This window comes from Fukomys damarensis, unplaced genomic scaffold (assembly GCF_012274545.1).
Source record: "Fukomys damarensis isolate Sample0158 unplaced genomic scaffold, DMR_v1.0_HiC HiC_scaffold_39, whole genome shotgun sequence".
Taxonomy (NCBI): Eukaryota; Metazoa; Chordata; class Mammalia; order Rodentia; family Bathyergidae; genus Fukomys; species Fukomys damarensis.
Window position 1 is genome coordinate 36,371,026 of NW_022900951.1, and position 19,918 is coordinate 36,390,943.

Here is a 19,918-nt window from a genome sequence, read left to right on the forward strand (position 1 = left end):
CATTAAAACTGCGAGCATAGTACAGGAAATGTAGTAGATTAAAGATGGCCCAAATTCTATGCTGCTCCTTTTGTCCAGAGGTGCAGTCTATCTTCCAACTCTTTGAATCTGGGAAGGTATTGAGACTTTCTTTGACAGTAAAAATATGGTGGACATCGTAAGATGTCTGAGCAAGGCCTTAAGAAGCTTTGCAGTTGCTGGTGTTGCTCTCTTGGAACCCTGCAATTGTCTTGTTGTAGGTCCACAGAGGGATGCTGGGCCTACTCAACTGTCCCAGGTGAGGGTCCAACAATGTGAGTAAGGACACCTTTGGCCATCCAGCCCAGCTGAGCCACCAGATGACTAAGCTGCGTGAATAATCCCAGAACACAGTGTGTAACTGAGAGTGAATAAATGTTTGTTGTGTTAAGTTACCAAGTGTGGGGGTGGTTGCCATGCATGTAAAATATAAATGAAGAGAAAGTAGAAGATGAATTTCTAAAAAGGTGACAATGAATATAAGACATCTCTTGAACAAAAAAAGACAATATGTGCAAGTATTTTACTTGAAAGCTGTGTGTGTGTGTGGGGGACTGACTCATGCTTTCTAATCCTTTGCAGGATGGGGAGTGATGGGGTACTGAAAATTTAGTAACAAATTACGTGCTCTTTCACAGAGATAAACACAACCATATACTCCCCCTAATGGAGAGCTGAATAATGAGGCAATGAGTTACTGTGTCTTTTTAAAAATTTTAAAAATTAGTGCATGTTAGTAATACAGAATGGTGAGGTTTGTTTTGGGAAATTGGTACATGCATATATAACACATCTTGATTATTTTCAATCCCTTTATTCTCCTCTCTCTTCCCCATCCTCCTCCGCATCTCCAAAACTGTACGTTCTAGTTTTCTGTCATCTCTAATTTATTTAATTATTTTTATTTTTGGTACCGGGGATCGAACATGAATCCTTGTGCTTGTGAGGCAGGCAGCAGAACCACTGAGCTAAATCCCCAGCTCTCCTTTATTTTTATTCATTTATTTATGTTTTAGCTTTCTCATATAAGAGGAAACATGATATTTAACTTTGTGAGTCTGCCATCTTTTAAGATGAAGGGGATCTGCATGTTTGTTTGGCCGACAGAAGGGAGTGACTCCAGTGGAAGATAAAGGTGAGCTCTACTGCAGTATTCTCTTCAAAAGGTGAACTAGTACTGTATGCATCAACTGTTGTTTTCATTACAAACCTTTCAGTACTATCTGGCTGTTTGTTTGTTTGTTTGTTTATTTTAGACAGGGTCTTGCTGTGTAGTTCAGGCTGGTCTTGAACTCAATTTGTAGTCCAGAGTGCCCTTGAACTTGTAGCAATCCTCCTGCCTCAGTTTCCTGTGTGCTGGGATCACAGGCGTGCACCACCACTCCTGGCAGCACTATTTGACTTTTAAAACTACATTAAAAAAAAAAAAAACAAACCAAACCAACCCAACAAACAAAAAAAAACTATATTCAGCAGCTGCTATGATTTAAAAGGTTAAAGAAAAACTGGAAGATGGTTGAAAAGAAACCTTTCACATACTGAACGGTCAGATTTTTTTCTACCGCCAGGATAATTATGATTGTAAAGATCTGACAAACTTGACTCTCATGATAAAATGTAGCTAGTATAAAACAAAACAACCCTCAAGGCACTGAGTTTTCCTCTTTAGGACAGAAAACCACTGTCTGTACAATTACTTTTATTCCATCAAATTTAAAGTGGGTTTTCATCTACTAACACAAGGTGAAGCTTATTATTTTATTAGAACTTAAGAAAACAAGCTCCAACTCTTCTACGCTTAAAGTTTTCCACGGAAAATAGTGCCCTGCAGGCAGCTTCAGCTTCCAGCAATAGCAACGGGTTTTACTAAAGCCGGTGATATACTGCCCTCTGCTGGCCAAAGCACCACTCAAACGTGAGCAGCTTACAGATTTGTTTTATGTTAAAAATCTAATGCACATTTCTCCTTTTTTTTTCCCTACTAGATATTTCTGGAGACGTGGAACTCTTGAGATTTTATTATTTCCAGACTTCAATAATTTATTTATAGTTTTATTAAAACCACACATTTTAGGTTGCTTTGCATTGGAGGAGAAGGAAGGTGAGGCAACGTGAAATTATTAGAAACTGCCATTTACATACAGGGCTATTTAGAAATATATAAAACAAGAAGACTTGTTCAGAGTGATGCCTTAAAATGACCACTCTAAGCCTAACCTATCGCCAGTCACCAAAAGATTACCAAGATGCAGCCACAAACAAAACTGTTGATTTAGGGTATAATCAGCTATGAATGTTAAACCTCATTTTGCATTATATATACATAAAGTCTCAAAATATGACCCTGAGGTTACTTATTGACTACAAAGGGAGAAGAGTGTTTTTACAGTGGAGACTTGGCAGGAGTTAATAAATTTCCAGATTGAAATCCTGAAACAGGTACATAGTGAGATGTAGTTTTGGTCACTGGGGATACTTGGTTACTTCACCCAAACCAATAAATCAGATTTTTTGAGTGCTATCACGTATGATGGGAATCAACATAAAGTAGCAGCTAAGAATATGGGCCGTAGAAGGGTTGAAAGCTGAAAGACAACATTTAATAGCTAAGAACGTGGGCTCTGAAAGGGTTGAATCTAGGCCTTACAATATGCCAGTTGTATTATTACAGGCAAGTGTTTATCCTCTATGAATGTAAATCTATTAAGAAAATGAAGGTAATAACAGTAGCTATATTAGATATCTTAAAAACATGAATTAAAGTATATAAAAGCAGTTCAATGGCTGTTATTTATTATTATTGTTATTAGTAACTTTTCTAAGAGTAGTTCTCAGGAAAACTTGTTACTTCAATGTTTAGGCTCCGTATATGAGAAACTAAATATAGGTACAGGAGAGAAGACCTCAAATATCCAATTCTATCCTCATTTTCCCTTGACATTCCTCTTTCTTTTCTGCCTTTCAATAAGGACAGAAAGTGACATGGATCAAGGACTTAACCTTAAGATAATTTATCTACAAATTTAAAAAGTAATTGGTAATTAAATAGCCAGAAAATCTTGGTCCTGGAGAGTCAGTGGACTGCGGATTGGTGAAAATTCTGGGCGGTGATATTTTGTGTTTTTTTAATTACCTCAATTAATCTCATTGCAATACAAGTTGCTGTTTCTTACAATTGGGAGTGTGTGTGTGTGTGTGTGTGTGTGTGTGTGTGTGTGTGTGTATTCTGTATGGGAAGCAATACAGTAGACCAAATTATTTTTAGAATCCTATCAAATGCTTCATTTTCAGAAATCCTTATTTTTGGTTTTTCAAAGGACCCATAAAGAAGTATAGTTGGTTCTGAAGCATGAGAGGAGCCAAATTTGGCTGATTCAAAGATGCTGAAGTTCAAAAATCTGACTGGCCTTAAGAGACATTACTGCCTTGCCTAATCCATCATTCAAGTTTCTCCTCTCTTACAAACCTGCTTATTTCTCAGCTGCTTTCCAACTGCCACCTGAGGTGATCCTAATTCTTGTCACTGCCACTGCCACTGCCACAGTGTTTCTGTGCTGTGCACTGCTAAAAGATATCTTAGTGCATTCAGGACTATATGAAGAGACAAAAGCTAAAGTTGAAGAATAGTGAAACTTGGATTATCAGGACCACTTAGGTTTTGTCATTAGACCTTTCTTACAACACTAATACGTATTTTTTCTGTGCTATTATAAATGCCCCAATTTTGGGATTGTATTCTCAGCTGTTTTTTACTAGTTCTTGAGATAAATGATCTCACAGCTTACTGAGAAATCAGCTCTTACAAGCAAGTAGAGATCTTTGTAGGTACCCCAGTAACGGGCAGGACACCCCTGACTGGAGCAGCTTATAGGAGGAGGCGAGGGCCTGAGAGCAGTGCAACTGGAAACAGGCTGTGGCCAGACACCACATCCTGAACAGAAGAAGGGGCTAAGTGAGCCTTTAACAAACCACAGCTTTGAGTAACAGAATTGTGCCCTGCTCCTCCTAAAAGTAACCACGGGTATGGGTGAGCACTGAGCTCTACGAGGCTTACCACTGTCTCCCTTTCTGAGAAATCATTATCTTTAGAAAGTGACGTTCTAATGTGGATAAAATTAGGCTTGTCTTCTCATTCTGCACCAATGTCCTGAGCTCCTGATTAGTCAGAATATTTAAAAGGCCAGTTGTAGCCAGTTTAGACACTAGTTTGAATAGTCTAAAATAACTTTCTAGTTGAAGCGCAAAAGTTTAGGTATGACTAGCTTTTTCTGAATCCACTGGCTCCTAGCTTTGAGGGAAACTGATAAGGGACCTTAATTCTAACCTCAAGAATTCAGGTAAGTCAAGAAAGCTCTCATACACTCCTGCTATATCTAGCCCACCACGAATTGCTTAAACAAATGACCACATGTCTGCTCTTTGAACCACTATCACGGAACAACTCCAGTGGAATCCTGACGCCAGATTAAAAAATGCACTTGATACTCACCTAAGTTTCAAGGAAACTTAGTACAAGACAGGTCTCAAATTGTAGGAAACACTTTAAGGAGGTAGAATGATAAGGGCCAGGAAGGAACACTTAGGAGATAAGTGACTGACAAATGTATACGAAGTAATTAGAACTGTTAAGCAAGAGCATTTGAACTTGGACAACAGAAGCGGAACTTTGAAGAGAGGGATGGAAAAAATGATTAACCAAAGATAACTTTTGGTGACCTGAGTAAGGAAAGTCCAAAGGGGCCACTTCTGACAGAGAACTTGCAACATATTTTGTTTCTTGAAATGTTTTTCTAACAAGTAATATTTTTGTTAGCCTAATATTTTCTGACACTTCTTTTCTACCAGTTTCAACAATATTTCCTCATTTTTTAGAAAAATGTAAATAGAATTTCTTACATTTCAATTAAGCAACTCAAAGTCACTTAAACCACGAAGAATTTATGCTATTTCTGGAAGAAAAAATTAGCTTAATGAAGTCCAGAGTTTACAAAGAGAGAAAAAAGTTAAACTTGATCTCTTCCATAGTCAATTTCTGCTACATTAGCGTTGAGAATAAGAAACCTTGCCTAAAGTTGAAAGTACTTAAGATTAGACTCTAGTTTATTTTTCATGAATATCATAAGGTATCCTTTTGATCTCTAAGAAAAAACACTAATTTCTGCCTCATATAGCAGAGAAAGAGGTTGTTTTAAATATAATTTACTAGTGTGTCACCTTAAGTGTGCTAGTTAACCTCTGTAAGCTTCAGTTTCTGCCAGCCACTTCCAAGGTTCTTAAATGTAAAAAACTTGGCACAGAATTCTTGCTTACTATGCATTCTCTTCTTTCCCTTCAGTTGCTTTCACAAAGCCACTTTGATTCACTGTTTCCCCGTTTCCTCCCTTTTCTAATTCATAGAACATTTGAAAACTGTATCACACATCGTATATTAATGTAAATTCCTGGCCTCCTTGTGGAATTTCTCTTGAATTTCCAAAAACTGTAAATTAGTTTATGGCTAACATAGTACTTCTGTGACCGCCATATGACATTAAAACACAATATAAACTACAGTAAATATTTGTTGAGTGAACTGCACTGTTTAAGAAAAATACAGAGTACAAAAATCAAAATAGTTTAAGAATTGGCAAAACTTAAACCAATCCAGGAGTTCTTGTCCCATAAATGGTGTGACAGTGCTTCTGACTCTGGTTCAAAGACTGCTTACAATCTGTGGTAGCTGGTTTCCAAAATAGCTCCCAGTGATCATCATCTCCTGATATTTAACCCGCACACAATCAGGGCTACCTCTGTGTGACCAACAAAATACTGTAGAAGTGACAATGTTGATTTTAGAAGCTAGATAGGGCCGGGGATTTAACTCAGTGGTTCCACCTCCTGCCTCGTAAGCACAAGGTCCCAAGTTCGATACTCTGTACCAAAAAAACAAAAAAACAAAAAAACCCTCATCTGCTGGGGATTTAGCTTAGTGGTTCTGCCGCCTGGTTTCCAAGCATAAGGACCAGAGTTTGATCCCTGGTATAAAAAAAAAGCTAGATGAAAAAAGCCAAAACAAACAAAATAAAGGCATTGTACGTATGGGGTTGGTCTCTTGAATTACTTGCTCTGAAGGGAGCTAGTCACCAATCCTGAGAGGACAGATGGCTGGCTGTGTGACCTTGGGAAACATATAAACTTTCTGATCTTCAGTTTTGAATCAAATATATTTATATTCCAGGGCATTGTAAAGACTAAGACTTGCATGTAAAGCAAACAGCAGGAAGTCTGGCACATACAAAGCTCTTATAAAATATGGCTAAACAATGGTGGTAGTGGCAGGAGAAGCTGTAGCAGCAGGAGCTGAGTGGATGTGAGATGTGAAGGAAAGAGGAATCAAGCGCGAGCCCTAAGTATTATTAACTGAGTTGACAACAATGGAGGAAAGCAAAGGGATCCTGTTTTTGGAGAAAAGGTGCTTAAACCCCAACAGGTAATATTCTAACGATCTTTCAATCACTTATAAACAGCATTCTATTTCCAGTCTTTCTTCTCAAACTGTTTTGCAGTGCTGAGGATCCAATGCAGGGACTCATAATGCCAGGCAAGCGCCCCATCACCGAGCTACACCCCTAGCACCAAACTGTTTCTTTTGTTTTAAGTAATTCCTTCCTGGAACATGAAAATTGTTGAAATTAAAATTACAGGAATTCTAGAAGCCAAATTATTCTGCAAGAGGAAGAAAAGGTCCAAAGGGGAAGGGGAAAGGGAAGTGGGAGGGGTAGGGGAAAGGAAAGAAGGGAAAGGAATAAATATGAGAAAATGAAAAATGGAAACAAAGTCTTTGTAAATAGGGAGGGGTGGAGGGGTTGAAGGGAGGGCAGCAGAACGGAGAACGGATAAATATGAGAAAATGAAAAATGGAAACAAAGTCTTTGTAAATAGGGAGGGGTGGAGGGGTTGAAGGGAGGGCAGCAGAACGGGGAAAAATAAGAATCCAGATATATTACATAAAGGTACAAATCTCCAATGATGAACGCCATTATATTGTATACCTAAAATGTACCAATAAACTTGATGGATAAAAAAAGAGAGCCACCTCTTTCAAAATAGGTCATATTTTGAAACAGTACAAATTATTCTGCAATCAATTGCCACGTAACCCTGGATGAGTCACTGTTCTTAAATAGATGATGGCAAATACTTCGAAGATGCACAGTAGCAGAACAATATCTTCCATATGGAGCTCTCATTTCTGATTTAGAGAAAAATACTAGTAAGCACCAGAGGGAATTTGTGCAATCCACATGAAATGCGATAAGCATTGGGGGTTTTTGAAATAGCAAATACTTCTATTAATTTTAAATGCAGATTTACTGATAACTAAAGTGCTCAGGCTTGATGAAATTGGATTTCTGTTCTCTTTTTCAGATTCCTCTGGTTTAACTACCCAAGGAAGGATGCTTGAGGCAGTCTGGCTCCCCAGCTGTGCACATTTAGCTTTCATTTAGTTAGTAGTTCACAGATTGACTAGATAATCTTATTCATAAAATTGGTTTCACAGCTCATTATATTATATCTTCATTTGATCCGAGGCATATTTGTCACTTGCCGGGATATTCCAAATCTATTACCACAATGCTTCAAACGATGCACTGCGTTGAAGCTGAACAGAGGCAGCACAGAGCAGTTAGAAGAGTGAATTAGTTCATTAGTCACAAAACTGGGAGCCAAACCAGCGTGGTCTGTGCTTATGGTGGACTTCTCTGGGTCTCAGCGACTTCAACCTTAATACATAGGATCTCAACCCATACATGATCATGAAGTTCTAGTGCAGCTTTATGAATAGTTGATTCGAGTATGCTACTATAAGAAAGCTTTGAGCTTTGTCTCCCTCTTCTTGATAAAGATGGATTGCAAATGAGTCACCCACATTATGATTTTACAGGTAAGTTTACCGACAAACCTGTACCAGTATTTTATTGGGTCACTGCAGTGTGGTTCCCTCTGTCATGAGATAATATAAAACTAGCTTATGGGGGATTAAACCTTTGAAGTTCAGCCAATCATGTTAATAAAGCTAAATGGGGTGTAACTAGTTCATGAAATAATAAGGAAGTACAATACATGTATGTATATAATGTCCTCAAACTTCCTCTTAGTACTGAAATAGAGAAATGAGGTTTTTCTTTTTTTGAGGAGATACTTACATTAGCAATAGCTATTGGATTTCTTCATACTCTATTTAATTTCCTTTCCCCCTGCTGTAGCTGGCATCATACAAAAATCTATTTACATTGACTAAGGATACTGGAAGAGTGAAGATCAGAGAACTTTAAGTCTGAAATTTGCATCAGTACCTTGAATAATATAACCTTAATTGGCATAAACTACTCATACAGGTAAGGGTGATTATTCATTTTTAGCTTAAAAGTTAATTCTATAAAAATTCTAACAGGACTACACTTTAAATTTGGAAAACTGAGCAATAAGAAAGGATATAACTATGTAGATAATCATTAGTAACTGTTCAGGTTGTGGAACTTACTCATTTGTCAAATTACAGTGATTCAATGTGTACATGAGTGACTTGAGACAGATGTTCTGCTGAAGGGAATGAGGACTTGGGAGATTTTCTTCTAGAAAGCAATTCTATATCGGTAACATGTAATTTTGATCTTATTTCTTAAATTTAATGGTATTTCCAAAAGAAGCACCTAGTAGCTTTAGAAGTAAAATTTACTTCTAAAGGAGAGGTACAGTAGATACAAATTTGGGAAGCTAAAGATGGTAAACTAGTTGCTACTGTTCTCAACTGTCTGATCAAGCTAACCTCTGCAAAGTCTTTTACCTCTCTTTTGTTCAGATGCATTTGATGTTGATTCTCATACAGAAGCACTATCACCTCTGCTGTTTTTAGTATATTATGCATTTTCTACATAAGGCAGGGGCTAGTGTTCTTTTTGTAGTTAGCATAATAAAAAGAAAAACCATTCTTTATTTAAAATCCATCGACTGTGAACAGGTGGCTTTTCCTTAAGAAATAAACTGGTTTACTTCACTCTTTGTTTCTCTGAGTTTTCCATCAGTAATGTTACAGATTAAGTTTTATATATTTATAACTGCACCTGTGCCAACTACATCCAGATTGCAGTTCACCAGATACAGACTTACTCTGAAGCATATGGGCTGCTTTCTAAATAAAAACTGTAAATAAATAAGTAAAAATCATGAGGGCAGTGTTAGACATCAATTAAGGGTCTCAATATTTGAACACAGAGGCACCGCACAGCCTAAGATTTTAAGTCTTTGAGTGTGGATTGTTTGGTTTAAAAACTAATTTTAAAATTAAAATATTATATTTGAAAAAATCCTGATGTTTATAAAATTTGAAATACATTTCAAAAATAATCCAGGATATGGAAAATAAGTGAAACCATGATTTGGAAGAGGGATAGATGGTAAAATAGACCTGAGGGCTGGAGACAGATCAGAAGTCTGTTATGGTAAGATTTTTATGTTTATTAAAATGGAATGTGATTTAAAAATTGAGAAATCCTACTATAGATCATAAAATAGTGGGGAACATGGTGCCCAGAGAGTTATGGTGAAGAGGAAAAGTGGCTCATTGGAATAGAGATCACTGTTCTCATTTGACCAGAATCTAGTAACATTTCTTTGTTATTTTCACTTGAAAAAATAAGGAAATAAGGAGAAAAAATAAGCAAGGGAGATTATATATGTGATTCTTCAGCATTTTTGTGTATCCTCTGCAGCAAGAATGATCATAAAGATGAAGGCATAAAAAGCAAAAATAACACTTGCATTTATACTATGATTAAAATATCATATCCTCTAAACAAGCAAAGAATCCTCTGAAACTGGGCATGGTGGTACACAGCTGCAATCCCAGGCCTCTGGGAAGCCGAGGCAAGAGGATTGCAAATTCAAACTGGGGCAATTTAGTGAGACACTGTTTAAAGGCAGGGGGGGAAAGAGTTGGAGATGTAGCAGGCCCTGAGGTCCATTCCTAATACTGGGGAGAAAAAGGAAATCTGAAAAACTCAGATAACATGGAGTTACACAGGAGAACCCATGAGTGAGTTCTCCCCAACTAGCACAGCGACTAGGGTTCTGAAGTACAATTTCACCCCCCACCCTACTGGGGATTGAACCTAGCACCTTCTCACTGAACTATATCCCAGCACACACCCCCCTTTGGTTTTTTGAGACATAATCTTGCTCTGTAGTTTAGGCTGGCCTTGAACTTATTACGTAGTCCAGGCTGGCCTTGATCTAGCGGGGATCTTCCTGCTCCAGCCTCCCAAGTGCTGGGGTTACAGGCATGCGGCACCATTCCCGGCACAACAATTTTATCTTTTTTTGAAGTGTGACAGTTTAGCAATAACTATTTGAAAAAACAATTTCTGATGCCTTTGATAATGGCCCTGAGATTTCAGTCTCTATGCTATCCTTCTGTTCAATTCAGGCACTTGCCTGAGTTTTTGTTCATGTGGAATTAAGTTTACTTAGGAACTATGAAAAGGGACTCTTCTAATAGTTCTGTATTAGATTAGTTTTAATCTCATCATGAAAAGACACCATTTTGAAAACTATTTACAAACAAGCAATGTACTAATTAAAAAGTCTTATCCCTCATCTAATGTGGCCACAAAATACTTCTGTAACACCTTTCTTTGATCAGCATGTACTATTCATATATGACTTACATTTAAAAATTATATTTCTTTCATCACACATTGCTTTATAAGAACTATAAATTACTCTCACATAAAATGATAAATCTTAGAAGTTTAACTGTTTGCTTTTATTTTTCTTTTTAGACAAAGGCATTCTCCATCACAATAAGCATATTTTTACTTTTATTGTAACAAGATAATCGTGATTAGAAAAGGTAAGAAGCCATCTATACCTTCCCTTTCCATCCAATACATTTGGCTATTATTTTACCCAATGCTTTAAAAAATTATTTAGCTTAAATGCCACCTAAAGTGCTAATATTAAATATATGCAATTCTGTTCTAGCTCCTGTGACAAAATTCAAGATCTGATATAAATGAGTAACAATTCAACATGCATTCAACCATCCATGATCACTTCCAGAGCTTTACCAGTCACTTACACCATCCTTTGTATTGTTGGTCTCTTTGGAAACTCACTCTCTCAGTGGGTATTTTTGACAAAAATAGGTAAGAAAACATCAACACACATCTACCTGGCACATCTTGTGACTGCAAACTTACTTGTGTGCAGTGCCATGCCTTTCATGGGTATCTATTTTCTGAAAGGTTTCCAATGGGAATATCAATCTGCACAATGCAGAGTGGTCAGTTTTCTGGGAACTTTATCCATGCATGTAAGTATGTTTGTCAGCCTCTTAATTTTAAGTTGGATTGCTGTAAGCCGCTATGCTACTTTAATGAAAAAGGATTCCACGCAAGAGACCACTTCATGCTATGAGAAAATATTTTATGGCCACTTACTAAAAAAATTTCGCCAGCCCAACTTTGCTAGAAAACTGTGCATTTACATATGGGGAGTTGTACTGGGCATAATTATTCCCATTATCATATACTACTCAGTTGTAGAAGCTACAGAAGGAGGAGAGAGCCAGTGCTACAATCGGCAGATGGAACAGGGAGCCACGACCTCTCAGATTGCGGGTCTCATTGGAACCACATTCACTGGATTTTCATTTTTAGTAGTACTAACATCGTACTACTCTTTTGTCAGCCATCTGAGAAAAATAAGGGCCTGTTCATCCATTACAGAGAAAGACTTGACTTACAATTCTGTGAGAAGACATCTTTTGGTCATCCAGATTCTACTAGTCATTTGCTTTCTTCCATATAGTATTTTTAAACCTATTTTTTATGTTCTGCATAAAGGACAGGACTGTCTGCAATTGAATTATTTAATAGAAACAAAAAATGTCCTCACCTGTCTTGCTTCAGCCAGAAGTAGCACCGACCCCATTATATTCCTTCTCTTAGATAAAACATTCAAGAAGACACTATATAGTCTTTTTACAAAATCTAATTCACCAGATATACAACCATATAGTTGACTTCTGGATGGAAAAACACCACAAAATAGAAAAATGTTCATGTGACTCTATTAGGGACATTAAAGTAAAGGAGTAACATATCATATCCTGGTTGACAACAGGTACCAAGAAAACCACTTTGGTTTAATAATATATATATATCTCAATTTATAGCTCTTCTTATACTGAAAGTAGAAATGGCAGCGATTTTCAAAGGCAGAAGTCAAGTGTACTGAAAGGATCCCACTGCACATGAAATCAAATACCCATTTTTAAAAAACTCTTCTGTAGATCTTCTGTTCAGAACTTAGTATTGTACAACTGTAAGATGAAGTGGCAAATGGCCTATGGTGTGTCTGCTTTCTACCAGAATACAAAAGTCCATCTGTACTTAGTAATTGTTTGGTAATTCTGATAAACTTGAAAAATGAATGCAAGAAAAAATGAATAAGAAATGTCATTTAACTCTTAAGAATAATACAGTATAAATATCCAAGGTTTAATAGCATATTATTTATTTGTTATTATCTGGCTCATGTTACTGGGATAGGCAATATTCATTGACTCTGGTATTTATTAAGCAGATATTACTTATAAATATGCTTAAATATTTAGATTAGGCTCTGACAATAAAAAGCTGATATAATATCATTATATGTCCACCCTTTACCGCATTTTATTTTTTCCTTTTGTATCCAGTGTAAATAATGTTATTAGTGAAATGTTCTATTAATTTTTGTGAAGTAAATGAATGAATGAGAAAGCACTGTAATAAAATCACAGTGTTACTTAGTAAGCACTTCTGTGCCAGGCACTCTGGTTATATGCTTTACATGTACTGTTTTAATCATGACAGCCACACAGTATACCAATTTCCTTACTGATGAAAAAATTCAAGTGCATAGTTAAGTAAGTCATCCCAATTTTCTCTAATACCTAAGTATTTAAGAGGCAAGCATTTCTTAGCGGTCATTTCTTTCTTCCATGTAATCCTGTTTGTACAACAAATGGTGGTTACATTGTGCATTGTATACATTATAATTTAAAAAATTTAAAAATATATTGCTTTCCCAAAATCATAAGCACCTTTAGAGCTATAACATATTTTCCATTTCTACCTATATGGTACTTGCATTTTCTTAGATAAGAAACAAACAAAAACAGTTGAAACTGTGTACTCATTTTTTTCTCCTTTAGCGCTCAAAAGGAAGTTTAAAGTAAGTTCACAGGAGTCTTTAATCTCATATCGTGTTTTGTTCCTGAATTAGAAACACCTGTGGAAGCAATTCACTGTACAGACTCTCTAGAGTTGTGTATTCAAAATCACTAAAGGTTGCTCTGACATATTTGTAAAATTTTCATTAAAAACCTGTAGAACAAAACCAGAAAATATTTGTCCTGTTTTTTCAATGTTTAACTGAGAGATGAAAATGTTCAGAGAAAAGTCCGAACACATTCTGGCTTCAAGTACTTAGAGTGTATATCTGTTCTTTCTTTTATACTAGCAATCAGGTTTCTGGCTCAGTAATTTGTAGAGAAGGGAGACCTTGGGAACTTCTAGGGACCTCCCTGTGTACTGACTGTAAATGGAAGCATCCAATTTAGTGACTTTCTAGACCTGCAATCACAGAACAATTCAAAGTCCCTCAGGAAAATTCCTGAGATGCCCAGATTCCTTCACAGTTACAATAGTAGTTTTATTCTTTCATGAGTTTTAAAACCAAAACTCATCAGACTGAGATAATCAGTAATTTTCATTTGACATAAACAATACTATATTAAATATCACTGCACTAAGTATTTAAAAATATATATAGCCTCTAAAAAACAATATTTAAAAAAATCACTTTATAGCTCTGCCCATTACTTTAAGTAAAAAGTAAAAGATGTTACCAAAGTAGTTTCCTACATTTAAAAAAGGCAGGAAGAGAGATAATATGCAATTTCAGGTTACTCATGGTAATAGAAAACTCCCACTTAAACTTACTGTATTGAACTATATGCTGAAGTCATTAGCGTCACATCTATCTTTATGCCATAGACGCTTTCCGAAACAACTGACTGTAAACCATGATTTTTTTGATGCAACTAAAGAACTGGCTATAAAATGTCACAATAAATATTGTATATAAAATATCATTTTCTAAATTCTTTTTTCATTAAGTTTATTGGCACATTTTAGGTATACAATACAGTTACAATCATCATTGGGATCTTGTCCTTTTACACGATGTATCTTGGTTCTTATTTTTTCCCCATTCCCTTGCCCTCCCTTCAACCCCTCCCCCCCTCCCTATTTACAAAGACTTTGTTGCCATTTTTTCATTATCTCATATATTTTATTTTCCCTTTCCTTTCCCCTACTCCTCCCACTTCTCCTACTCCTTTAGACCCTTTCTTCCTATTTCACAATGTCAGTTATACATTTTGATCCTTATTTACACTTTCAGTTTTTCACACCAGAGGAACTATTCAGTATTTACACGTGTGTCTTACTTATTTCACTGAAGAGTGTGGCCTCAAAGTGCATCCACTTTGCTATAAATGTCTCTAGTTTCTCATTCTTTATGGCTGAGTAGTACTCCATTTTATAAAAAAGCCACATCTTCTTTATCTAGTCTCGCGCTGATGGGCAATTGGGCTGTTTCCAAGTTTTAGCTGTTACAAACTGTGTTGCTATAAACATGAGTGAGCATGTATAACTGTGGTATGATTCCTTTAATTCTCTTGGGAAGATACTCAGCAGAGGAATAGGTGGGTCAAATGGGACTCTAGTCCTAGTTCATTTTCTAAATTCTTAATTTTAACATTTGAATTTCAGAAAAATAGTATTTTTAATGTTTCTCTGTGAGTTAAAGTCAAAACACAAGCTTGGGATTTCAGAAATCTGAAATTCTGACTTATAGGCCAATAAGATAATACTGTAGCTTAAGGAAATATGCATGACACACTATTTACTCTTTTATTCGTTCTACATCAAGGCATTTTCATTAAGGCACTTTTAAACTATTAATCAGGAAAACAAACCATTAAGACTGCATGAGCAAAAATCAGGATACATCTTTAACCTGGAAATGATTCTGTCCTCCTGGGTAGGAGAGGAAATGGCCCATCTTGTTTTGATTTGGTGAGGACTCTTGGTCTATCTTTGGTCTTGAAGTTTGCCAGGGTGGGAGTTACTATGGGCACATGAGTGAAGACAAGTGAAAGGAGAGCTTGCTGGCAAACCACGGGACGAACACAAAGAGATGCTGGTAATTGCTAAGTGTTTCAGTCATGCAGCCATCTTTCTCGGATGGCCCTCAAATTCCGATGGAATCGGTATCACTGGGAAGAATAGCTATAACAAGAAAGGTTTTACACCTGACAGAAAAACATCTTTTTTCTTGTTGTTGTTTCAGGGATCAAACTTGGGACCGTGCCCTTGCAAGGCAGACGCGGTGTCACTAAGCTAAATCCCTGGCTTAAAATGTGAGGAAAAATGGGGGGGGCATGTCTAATAAGCAAAAAAAAAAATCACCCATCTTTTTTTCTTTCTGAGACAGGGTCTTGCCATGTAGTTCAGGCTGGCCTTGAACTCACAATGTAGCTCAGGCTGGCCTTGAATTCACAGTGTTCCTCCTGTGTTGGCTCCCAAGTGTTGGGACTGGCCACCCTTAAAAAAATTAGGGGGGTCCTTTCTAATGAGCATATTGGGAGAATAGAAGTATAGCAGTTAGAAATGCGAATGAAGTTGAGGATGATCTCATAATCTATGTAGTTAAAACACTACAAATTAAACATGCACATTATGTTCAATGACCTTACAAAAGCAATGCCAGATTAACCAACCAGTTTGCTTCTTATACTAAAGAATAAAATAAGTTTGCAAGAATTTAATTTTTTTTGTAGAAAGTGAGAGCTTTTTGAGAGTTGTGGTAACACAAGTAAAAGAAATGTCAGAGACTGAAAGCAAGAGGAAGGAATACTTTAAGAAATCCACAATGCCACGGCAACCAGGGTTACATGAACATACGTTTACAATAAAGCCAGGCCTTAGGCATGTGAAAGGAGAACTGAGAGCAGAAGGGGACCAGAGAGCAGCCAGGCATGTTGATACAGGTTGGGAGGAAAACCATTTAAAGGAAGCACACTCAGAAACACTTGGACTGGAGGCCTCTAGCTGAGCGTATGTGCAACTGGGGTTTGCACAGTTCTGAGAACTCAAAACTGAGCATCTAAACCTCCTGGGCTCGGGCCTCATTCAGAATAGAAGTGACTGCGTGTCTGTTGCGAGCAGTCTGCACTCGCAGGGGAGCTGCTTCACTTCAACTTCAGTCATTAAAACTGTGCCTGAGTGGGTCAGGGTGACAGAAAGGCCTAAGGAATGCTGGAGCCTCCGCACACCTAGACGATGCCTTGTGAATCTGTCCACAGGAGTCAGAAGAGCCCAGAGGATTCCACCAGCTCTCAGGCTGATCAGAACCAGCAAAGTAGGCCAGGAGACAGGAGTCGAATTTACCCCTGACAACTGTGCTATTTCTCTCCTGAGTACTTTTAAATTAGGGGTGAGGGGAAGAGAAAGATCACTGAGACGTAACGGAAGTTTTCATCTTCTTTCACAAGAAAAAGAAAAAGTAAAAGGAAGACCGTGATGGTGGGGGGAGAAATTTGTATGCATACCTTAATACCTACAGGGAGGTGAAACACAAGAAATATAACATTATACAACAACAATAAGTCTTAACTGGAAGCCATTTTGTGCCCCTGGGGACATTTGGCAATGTGTGGAGAAATTTTTGGTTTTTACACCTGGGGAAGATGCTACCGGCCTCTAGTGGGAAGAAGCTGGGATGTAACCATGTTAAAATACCCAGGACTGCCTCCCACACAAAGTATCTGGCCCCAGATGTTACTAGTGTGGCTGTTGTGAGAACATGTTTTATGATAATACGTAGTCTTGTATTTCCAAGAATTACACAATTATTTTTATGCAATTTCATGTGAAACTGCTTCTCCAAGTCAAGCAGTTTCCACTACAGTTCACATGATACTGCATACTCAAATATAATCAAACGATCCTTTTTAGACTCATTTGTGATGATCTAAAAAAGAAATGTCCATCAAATTAGGAAAAATAGCACCATTAATAAATATAATGGCAGGACCTTTGGGAAATCTAATACTTTTGGAACATATTGGAGGGGGAGAGAATATGAAAATATTTTTAGTGAGATAAAACAGATAATTAAATAATCTATACATTTCTAAGAGAATAGTACTATCATGCTCTTCTGTCTTCCTTCCTTTCTGTGCTGAGTACTGTACCTAGAGCCTTCAACACCGATTTTCATCCCTACCCTTTTTATTTTTGTTTATTTATTTTTTTACTTTGAAACAGACTCAGGCTTCACAGTGAGCTACACACCTATTTTAATTTATTTTTCTTTGAAACAGGGTTTCACTAAGTTGCTAAGTTGTCCAGGCTGGGCTCAAATTTGTGATCCTCCTGCCTCAGCCTCCCAGAGTGCTAGGATTACAGGCATGTACCATCACGCCTGGCTTTTATTTTCTTTAGCAAACATAAGAGAAGCAAACTCAGACAAAAACTTAACAGCAGAACCCAAAATCTACAAACTCAATCTACATACAGACAAGTCACTGCATATTTTATCTGAATGCAAAGAAAGCTGGTAGGCAGCTTTCTTGGCAAAAAATATTAACCAAAGAAACCAACTGAAGTGCTTGCTACATTATTAGCCATGTGAAATAGAACATGATTAAAACTTTACCATAACCTCTGCATGGGAGCGCTCCTCTAACAAGATGCTGAAACAAATGACTTTTACCTACATCTCTGAAGTTGTATTAGGAAATCATGTTGACACAACCTTCAAGATGTATCTGGAATCTGATTTTTTTTACTGCCTCCACTGTTACCCCTCTGGTCTGAGCCAAGCAGGATCATGGACCGTCTGTATTTCCTTTCCTCTTTGCTTTTTTTTTTTTTTTTTTTTTTTTTTTTTTTTGAGTGATTTTTTATTTCTTTACAGGAATGCTATTATAATTTATGTTGACATTGTATCCAGCTATGCAACAGAACTTGCTTATTAATTTTTTTTTTTTTTTTACTCAGGACCTTGTGTTTGTTTTGAACTCAGGACCTTGTGTTTGTGAGGCAGGCGGTGGTACCACTGAGCTAAATCTCCCGCCTGCCTTTCCTCTGGCCACACCAAGTGCCCTGTGGGCCTGTCCTAGCACCATCACATGGGCTATTCCTTTCACCTAGATCACTCTTCCTTAGTTATCAGTTCAGCCCATTCCATCTCCTCCTTCAAGTCCTTGCTTAGATGTCATCTTCTCAACATGACCTTGTTTGACATCCTATTTAAAACTGTGGTCTCTTTGCTAGCACTCCTTTGCCTTTTGACCACCCTTATTTCCTCTATAGCCTTCACACGGAGCTACATCTGCAACCCATTAAAACACTTTTTAAAAAATCTTTGAGACAGTTTCCCAGACTGGGTTCAAATTTGCAATTCTGCCTCAGCCTCCCAGAGCGCTGGGATTACAGGTGTGTGCCACCGTGCTTGGCTTCCCTGAGGTCCTTTTTACTGACTGACCTGTAATTTATAGTTTACTTATTTTTGATTATTGATTATTATCTGTCTCCCTGAACTAGAATGTCAGCTCCAAGAGGGGAGTGATTTTGTCTGCTTTGTTCATGGATGTAGCTTCAGTTCCTAGGGCAGGGCCTGCATACAGTACGCACCCAATAAATATCTTTTGGATGAATGTCTTAAGAAAATATGCCAAATTCAACACTGTCAATTAACTAAATATGAATATTCCATTTACTATGTAAAATGTATAGATTTCAAGTACTGAAATACAAAGAATACCAACACTAATATGTGCTCTGTGTTGCTTCCCTGCCGACTAAAATAACGTTATTTTATTTTTTGGTGGTTTATTCTTATCAATTTGAAGTTTGAGAATTACTTCTCTTCCCTTCCTCACAAGGTTTTTGGGTGCTTCCTCAAATTATGTGGCATGTACTTTAGAAATAAATTAATATAACAGAATTCAATGCAAAACTACTTTGGACCTTTGCACACACTGTTCCTACTCTGTGAAAAGTCCTCTTGTTTCCATGAAACTACTCTATGACTCAAAACCAGATCTCAGTATGACTTATTCCCTGAAATCTCTGACTCTATCTTTTACTGACTCACTACTGGTGCTCAGTAACTATGTGCCTGCCTGTCTATAAAGATGGCTGCCAACAAGTGCTTCCATCCTTGTTACAGCTGGTGTTCCTCCAGTGAAAAGATAAATCTACTTTTTCCCCCTGGAGCCCAGGCTAGCCTTATGACCTTTACATGACTGACGGAAGTAACTGAATACAGAGGATGTGACCAGTGCCAATTTTGGGCCTAGGTTCAAGAGGTCTGGCAATGTCCATTTTTGCTCTGTTGGATCCCTCAGGCTCTATCCTACAGGAGATGGGGCCATGTGGAGAGAGTGAGATAAGCCCTGAGTGAGAGATGATAAAGAAAGCCTAGCCAGCTCCTAAGCTGTTCCAATTACTTCAGCTGAGATGCCAAAAGACTGAATGAAGCCTTTGTGCAAACTAGCCATGCAGCTTTAGCCAAAAGCCTGGGGAACAAGTGAGAAGTCCCAGGAAGCTCTGCCCAAACCGCAAGACTGTCAGCAAACAATTGCACTTGTTCTTTGAAGTTAAAGTTTTGGTGTGTGCTGAGCTGCAGCACTAGATATAAGATATGCTGCCTTATTACTTTACTGAGAACATAATACTTTCAGGACTCTAAGCTTGGCATTCTGCATGATGTTGGCACTCAAATATTTGATGAAAAA

At 37.4% G+C, this 19,918-nt stretch overlaps 2 protein-coding genes across 4 annotated transcripts in view; one reads left to right on the forward strand and one right to left on the reverse strand.

The window, feature by feature from the left end:
- Cask (calcium/calmodulin dependent serine protein kinase) overlaps window positions 1-19,918 on the reverse strand; it is a 290,329-nt gene that overhangs the window by 144,200 nt on the left and 126,211 nt on the right. The gene's annotated exons all lie outside the window — the stretch shown is intronic.
- Window positions 11,072-12,082, forward strand: Gpr82 (G protein-coupled receptor 82). Its single transcript, XM_010610603.1, has one exon. The coding sequence runs from the start codon at window positions 11,072-11,074 to the stop codon at window positions 12,080-12,082; it is 1,011 nt and encodes a 336-aa protein (XP_010608905.1).